At 53.6% G+C, this 6,812-nt stretch overlaps 3 protein-coding genes across 3 annotated transcripts; 2 read left to right on the top strand and 1 right to left on the bottom strand.

Annotated features, from left to right (window-relative positions):
- Positions 1-961, bottom strand: T310_8552 ([RNA-polymerase]-subunit kinase; the record flags this gene model as incomplete). The annotated part of the gene is made up of 3 exons (XM_013468671.1): positions 1-742; positions 830-853; positions 917-961. Coding segments are annotated over 3 exons (811 nt in total), but the record flags the coding sequence as incomplete, so codon positions are not given.
- A 2,976-nt stretch (positions 962-3,937) lies between these two features.
- Positions 3,938-5,025, top strand: T310_8551 (Cation efflux family protein; the record flags this gene model as incomplete). Its single annotated transcript, XM_013468670.1, has 2 exons — positions 3,938-4,274; positions 4,367-5,025. 2 exons carry the CDS (start codon positions 3,938-3,940, stop codon positions 5,023-5,025), a joined length of 996 nt encoding a protein of 331 aa, XP_013324124.1.
- Positions 5,026-6,068: 1,043 nt separating this feature from the next.
- T310_8550 (Xylulokinase) lies at positions 6,069-6,812 on the top strand (the record flags this gene model as incomplete). The annotated part of the gene is made up of 2 exons (XM_013468669.1): positions 6,069-6,572; positions 6,649-6,812. Coding segments are annotated over 2 exons (668 nt in total), but the record flags the coding sequence as incomplete, so codon positions are not given.

The raw sequence follows: 6,812 nt of genomic DNA, 5'->3' as shown, positions 1-6,812 counted from the left end.
CGGCTGAGGAGGTCAGACCGAGCTGGTCTATCTGTGGGAGGATGAGTCTCAGATCTTGCGTGGCGTATACGTGGAAGTTGGGTTTGTATTCGGGGAACTGAGAAATGCCAGGCCAGGAGCGTTCCGACGGAGTGCCCATCAGCCGGAAAATCTTCTGCAGTTGATCCTCATTGGTCGTCCCTGGAAACAGCGGGCGTCCTGTGTACATTTCTGCCATGATGCACCCGGCGGACCAAATGTCAATGCTGGTGTTATACGTCCTGCTGCCCAGGAGGACGTCCGGAGCGCGATACCAGAGAGTGACAACTTCGTTGGAAAACGTGTTGACGGGAATGCCGAATGCTCGTGCCAGACCGAAATCACCCAGTTTCAACTGCCCCTTCTTGTTGATGAGGAGGTTCTGGGGTTTCAGATCTCGGTGGAGGACCCGGTTCTCATGGCAGAATGCAATGCCCCGTAACAGCTGATGCATGAACGACTTGATTGTGACGTAGTCTAGTTGCCCATGGTCCCCTCTTGAATCCATATATCTCTTCAAATCCTTGTCCATGTATTCGAAAACGAGCATCAGCTTATTCTCCGTGTGGATCACGTCGTAGAGCGATACGATGTTCTCATGTTTGAGCTCTTTCATCAAGGAGATCTCTCGGATGGCTGTTGACGGTGTGCCTTCCTCGGAATCAAGATGAATCTCCTTCAAGGCGACCATCTCTCCCGTCTGGCGGTTCCGGCCTTTGAAGACCTGCAGGGCGTTGTGTTAGTCGAAGGAAGAGACGAGAAGGTGGACAGAGTCGAAGGGTTGGGATAAGAGGTCTGTTTGTCCACATACGGTCGCATAGGTACCTTCACCAAGCTGTGAACAAGTTAGTTAGACCGCACCGGAACCGGAGATCGATGCCAGGAGCAGATCGCGTACCTTTTCCAGCTGCTGGAAAGAGCTTGGTGTCTGTGCCTTGTCCATCGTGCGGGATCGCGTTCTGGCGGGCCTAAGCGGGGGATTCGGCGGGGTTGTTGCGTGGGAAGGGAAGAGGAACGAGCTGGGCGCGACGAGAGACGAAGCAATCTCCAGGTAATTGTCCGGTCTGGATGCTTTTATGCTCTGATTGTCCATGTCCGACGAAATAATCGAGCCTGCTGGAGCCCCGCGCCTTGACTGGCGCCAACTGGGTCCCAAGGAGTGCAGAGCGCGGATGGAAGCCCACTGCCGCGCCTAAGGCATGGCAGCAAAAATAGGCACGGCGTTTTAATCGTCTCCCAATCGCGTGCCGGCATCCGGCCATCGCCCATCACCCATCACCGCCACCGATGCCTTCATAGCGTCTACTCGGGCTATGCGCCCTTACGTGGCGACTGTAAGGACCGTATCGAGGGCTGTCTTGAATTGCCCCATGCCAACAAGGGTCTTTATTAAATCATGCTTCAACATCCCTGGGTTCATAGGGCCTGTGAACCGCGCTCACCAGGGCGCTTCACCGGCTCATAATGTGAAATACGGACTGGAGACTCGGGTCTTCTATCTATTATTTGGATGGGATACGACAATATATCTATCTGATTGGGGGTAATCTAGACGCCACTTCGGGAAGCACTGCCTCAGACCGGTGGTCACATCGTACATGGTTCTGTATATACCTCTCTCCCTGTAGGCTTCCAAAGATCAAGGATTCGTTACGTACGCCACCGACGTTGATGATCCCAATAGGCATGCCCCTCTTGTATGCTCGTTCAACCAACCTCCACGCCGAATAGGTAGCCAAACTACTGCCCAGGACCAGAAGCCTCCCAGCATCATCGATGGCCTCCTCCGCAGCTGCCCGGACCGCTGGATCGGTGGATTCTCCAAACATGATGACTGCTGGCTTCAGGATTCCTGCATTGGAGGACGGGGACCATGCTCCGTCGCTTTCAACCTCGACTCTACCTCGGGTGCCGTCCTTTAGCAAGGGCGGATCTTCCAGGCAGTGAGGACATGCAGGATATCGAAATTTCGAGTATGGAGCTTGGGGGAGGTCCACATCTCCGTCAGGGTTAAGCTTGAGTCCCCTGCGCCGCTGTTCCTCAGGATTGCTTGTGTCTAGAGCCCCGGATGCCAGCATCTCATCCAGGAATTCCGCCCATGCGGGATTCAACTCAGTTAAGGACTTCTGGAAATCGTCTCGAGGGAACAATCGTTTGCAATTGATACAGACGACGGATCGGAGGAAGCCGTGAAGTTCAATCGTCGGGAGGTCTGGATGCGCGATTGGATGAAAGGAATCGACGTTCTGTGTCACAACGGAGCTGACATAGCCCTTCCTGGCCAAGTCCCTGATGGCCCAATGCGTCGAATTCGGCTTTGCTTTCACGAGACCCGGCCATCCCACAAAGCTTCGGGCCCAGTATCGCTTGCGTGACTCATGCCGAGTTACAAATTCATGGTAGTAAATGGGCCTGTATGATTTGTTCCGGGTGTAGGTGCCGTTTTCTCCTCGATAGTCGGACAAGCCCGATGCTACAGATATCCCGGCGCCGGTAAGGAGAACAGTCTGGTCATTTCGTCCCACATCGACTCCCTGGAGAAATGGCGACGGAGGCGCGGAGAAGAAATCAGCGACGGCTTCAATGGCACCGGAAATGGTCCTCGCGCTGCTGGGGAAGACAATTGCTGGCGGCAATGGGGCCGTGAAGGGGATCCTAAGCGTCATCGGAGCACGGCAGGAAGATAGACCAGGGGAGATGGTAGAAGGAACGCCAAGAGAATTCCAGAGTGCTTATTCGCGGAGGCAAGAATGATGTCAGCTTTTGATTATCTACCTTCTACTTGGCTCTACACCATGTTCCTCACCAGATTTTCTTTGAATGTTGGGGAGTCTTTATCATCCACTCTCGATGCGCACTTCCTACCCATATTCCTTTAACCATAAGCCAGAATTCTCGCCAAATCCTTTCCAGCTTGTAGCATGCTCACCTAATTCTGTAAAAGCACGTGACAGCGTGCAAAAACGGGCATGAGAGTATTTCTGTAGGAGACGTGAAGGTGGTATAGTACCTATTCTTTTAGATGTCGCAAGGTAAAAGTAAGTTCCTTGAAGGCGCCTGTGGATACTTCTGGACAGGATTGCTGCGAAACTGTCTATCGAAATTGAGGCTCTTCCAACTCAAAGCCCTTCCTACGGCGCGCTCTAGCATGGTTCGACTGTTATCTGCCCCGAAAGAAGGCCTGGGCCTGGTGGGGTACCTCGAGGGTGGTGGCCCTGTCGAAGGCTGCCAAGCTCCGAAGGTCAGCGCATGTCGGCTCGAGTCCTCCCGCAGCGATGTTTGGCCTGCATTGCTCTGTTCAGTCACGCCTGACGTCTATTTTTATCGGAGCCGACCTGCAACAACCCTCGCTTGCGTCTGGCGCTGGATCACTATGGGCTTCCTGCCATTCGGGCACGAGAGACTCAAAAGAGCATCCTGTCCCGTTCGGCCCCTATAGATTCGACCGTGTGTCAGAGCCCTGCTTGGCGTCCTCATGCCGCTAACACAGCCCCTGCGGTGCAGGAGCCAGCTACGGCCGGCTCTTTACAGCCTCCGCGGTCTGAGCAACCGTCACACGACTCTACAGCTACGCCAGTCTCGGGTGCTTCGTACGGCTGCTGCCTCGCGCACCCACCGTCGCGTGTCTGCTCCCCAATTAATATCGCCCGACTTTCCACGCCTTTCCTCCTTACACCTCCCGACTGTCTCTCCGCTGATGGCGACTCAGACGAGGGGTCATGCCGGCCACGGGCATGACCACCACCACCCCCATCATGATAACGTCTACCTGATTTCGAAGAATAAGAAGGATCCGGGAGTGCGTATCACCCGCATTGGCTTGGCAGTGAACGTGGCAATGGCAATTGGGAAGTTTGTCGGAGGCTACGTTTTCCATTCTCAAGCCCTGGTGGCCGATGCATACCATGCACTTACAGATATGGTCTCCGACCTGATGACGCTGGGAACGGTGGCCTGGGCACTCAAGCCTCCCACCGAGAGATTTCCCAATGGCTATGGCAAAATAGAGAGTCTCGGTGCCCTCGGGGTCAGCTCACTGTTGCTCTGCGGCGGTGTGTTCATGGGCTTGAACGCGGGAGAGGTCCTTCTGTCCCAGTTCTTTCCCGAGGCGTTCGAGCTTCTAGCTCACTCAGGACTTCTTCTCCACGGCCACTCCCACGGACACAGCCACGCGGTGGAAGCTCTGGGCCCCAATGTCAACGCGGCATGGCTAGCAGCAGGCTCAATTGTTATCAAGGAATGGCTATATCGGGCAAGTAAGTTCTTTCTATGCATATTCTAACCATACGGAGAAGATGCTAATATCTTTTTTTTCCCCTTTGTCTTACAGCGATGAAGATTGCAAAAGAACGCAAGTCCTCCGTCCTGGCCTCGAATGCTGTCCATCATCGGATAGATTCTCTCACCAGCATTGTCGCTCTGGTGACAATCGGGGGTACCCACCTTTTCAGCGATGCGTCATGGCTCGATCCTGTTGGTGGTCTGATCATCTCATTAATGGTTATCCAAGCGGGATGGGAGAACACAAGGGCTTCTCTGTTGGAGCTGGCAGATACCACGGTGGACAACGAGATCAAATCATCTGTGCGCAAAGCCGCGTCCAGGGCCCTCTCTGAAGCTCCAAACGGAGAGGAGGTTGAAATTCGGGACATCCAAGGCATGAAATCCGGTCAGAACTATCTCATGGAGGTCGAGGTGGCAGTGCCAGGTTCCTGGCCGATCCATCGTTCCCGTCAGATTGAGGAGATCGTACGGAAAGGAGTTGGTTCCCGTGTGCGAGGCGTACGGCGAGTCAAAATTCGATTTGTTCCCCAAGAAGAGAAGGGGATCAATTTCACGGAAGAGTTCATTCCCCCAGAACTCAACCCGCAAGGTAGCCCTCAACCGGAAGAAACCGACCACGACCATGACGACGACCACGACCACGACGACCACGACCACCACCATGACGCTAACCATCACGATCACTCCCATGACCACGAGGGCATTGTGCATAAACGGCGTTGAGGCATGATATTGGGTGTTCTCGGTTTTCAACCCGCTTAGACACGGAGATAGAATCATCAACCCCAAACCAGATACCCGTTTCAAGTCGATAGATAAAGACGACGCAGAAAACCTAATCATTTATAGAGCGCCAGGGCAGAGCAGGTACTGTACAATGTATCCGCCACCGTCTGGCAGCCATTCCTCACATTGGGAAGGACGAGTACCACGACTTGGGTGTGGTGTCCTTCGGTTATTTTCCATGTCCCGCTACACGTGGTGTGTTATTATTTTCGGCCTACCGAAACAAACAACCGGCTCGATGCCGCTTTTCAACGGGGTCCGAAATTTCCTGGAATTTGGCTGGTCCGTTTCCAATGTTCAATGAACCATGTGTGTACTGTACATTACATTGATACAGAGAAATACAGCAGGTACTTCTAGGAATTGGCTAGATCTTCTACTGCGAGTTTTTTAAGAGCCTTCTAGATGTGAGTGAATGCGTATTGAAATTCTCCGACAGCAAGCTTGCGGGCTACTTTCCCTGCGGCCGGTTAAATTCATCGGCTGCTTTCCCGGGACGTGGGGCCCGCCGACATGCCCGCCTGACATCACCGTTCCGCGCGTTCGCTGGTCCAGATCTCGTTACCAGTAATGGTTCTCTCGGACATTTGCAGCAGCTTCAGCCCAGGCATTGTCATCTCAAGAGCACCTTATTTATTTTCATTTTGCCTTTCGTGACATGATAAGCATTAGCGGAGCCGGGGTATATGTACCTGTACGTAATCATCCCTTGTAGGACGAGCAGTCAGTAGTACAGAAAACAGGCTCAGGGTAATTTAGCCATTCCATCGGGATCCATCTCGTCGTTTCTCGGTTCTCGACACTCTCACCGGGCCTAGAATTTGTACCTCGTGACCTTCACTCTTGGTGTCCTTTTTTTAGACGCGATCTTGACTCTCCCTAACTCTTGTCTACTTTGTCGCTGTCTCGCTCGTACTCGACTAATCTGTCCTTGCTCGAGAGACAGGCAAGCTTCGGACCTCACTCCCTCTCCAGCGGCAATGGCGTCCAACGGGGGTCCCCTGTACATTGGGTTCGACCTCTCGACTCAGCAGCTCAAGGGTCTCGTGGTCTCGTCGGATCTGAAGGTCGAATATGAGGCCAAGTTCGATTTCGATGCCCACTCGCGTGGGTTCAACATTAAGAAGGGGGTCATGACGAATGAGGCAGAACACGAAGTGTTCGCCCCCGTCGCTTTGTGGCTGCAAGCGCTGGATGGGGTATTGAGCACGCTCAAGGCCCAGGGGCTGGATTTCCGCCGCGTCAAGGCTGTCAGTGGTGCGGGGCAACAGCACGGAAGCGTCTACTGGAGCCACGATGCCGAACGGCTGCTTCAAAGCCTGAATAAGGACAAGACGCTGGAAGAACAGCTTGAGGGAGCGTTCTCTCATCCGTTCAGCCCCAATTGGCAGGATGCCAGTACGCAGAAGGAATGTGACGAGTTCGATGCGCTGCTGGGAGGTCCGGAAGCGCTCGCAGAGGCAACGGGGAGCAAGGCGCATCATGTAAGTGCTCATTGTGCCATCGGACGAGCCATACAATTTGTGACTTAGTTGGCTGATGAGGATACTGCAATTTTAGAGATTTACTGGCCCCCAAATTCTTCGATTCCAGCGGAAATACCCGGAACAATATAAGAGGACATCTCGAATTTCCCTTGTCTCTTCCTTCTTGGCGTCGATTCTGCTTGGACGGATTGCTCCACTTGATATTTCCGATGTTTGTGGAATGAACCTGTGGAACAT

Source organism: Rasamsonia emersonii (assembly GCF_000968595.1).
Source record: "Rasamsonia emersonii CBS 393.64 chromosome Unknown ctg1118621760852, whole genome shotgun sequence".
Lineage (NCBI taxonomy): Eukaryota > Fungi > Ascomycota > Eurotiomycetes > Eurotiales > Trichocomaceae > Rasamsonia > Rasamsonia emersonii.
This window is presented reverse-complemented; position numbering and strand designations above follow the sequence as displayed.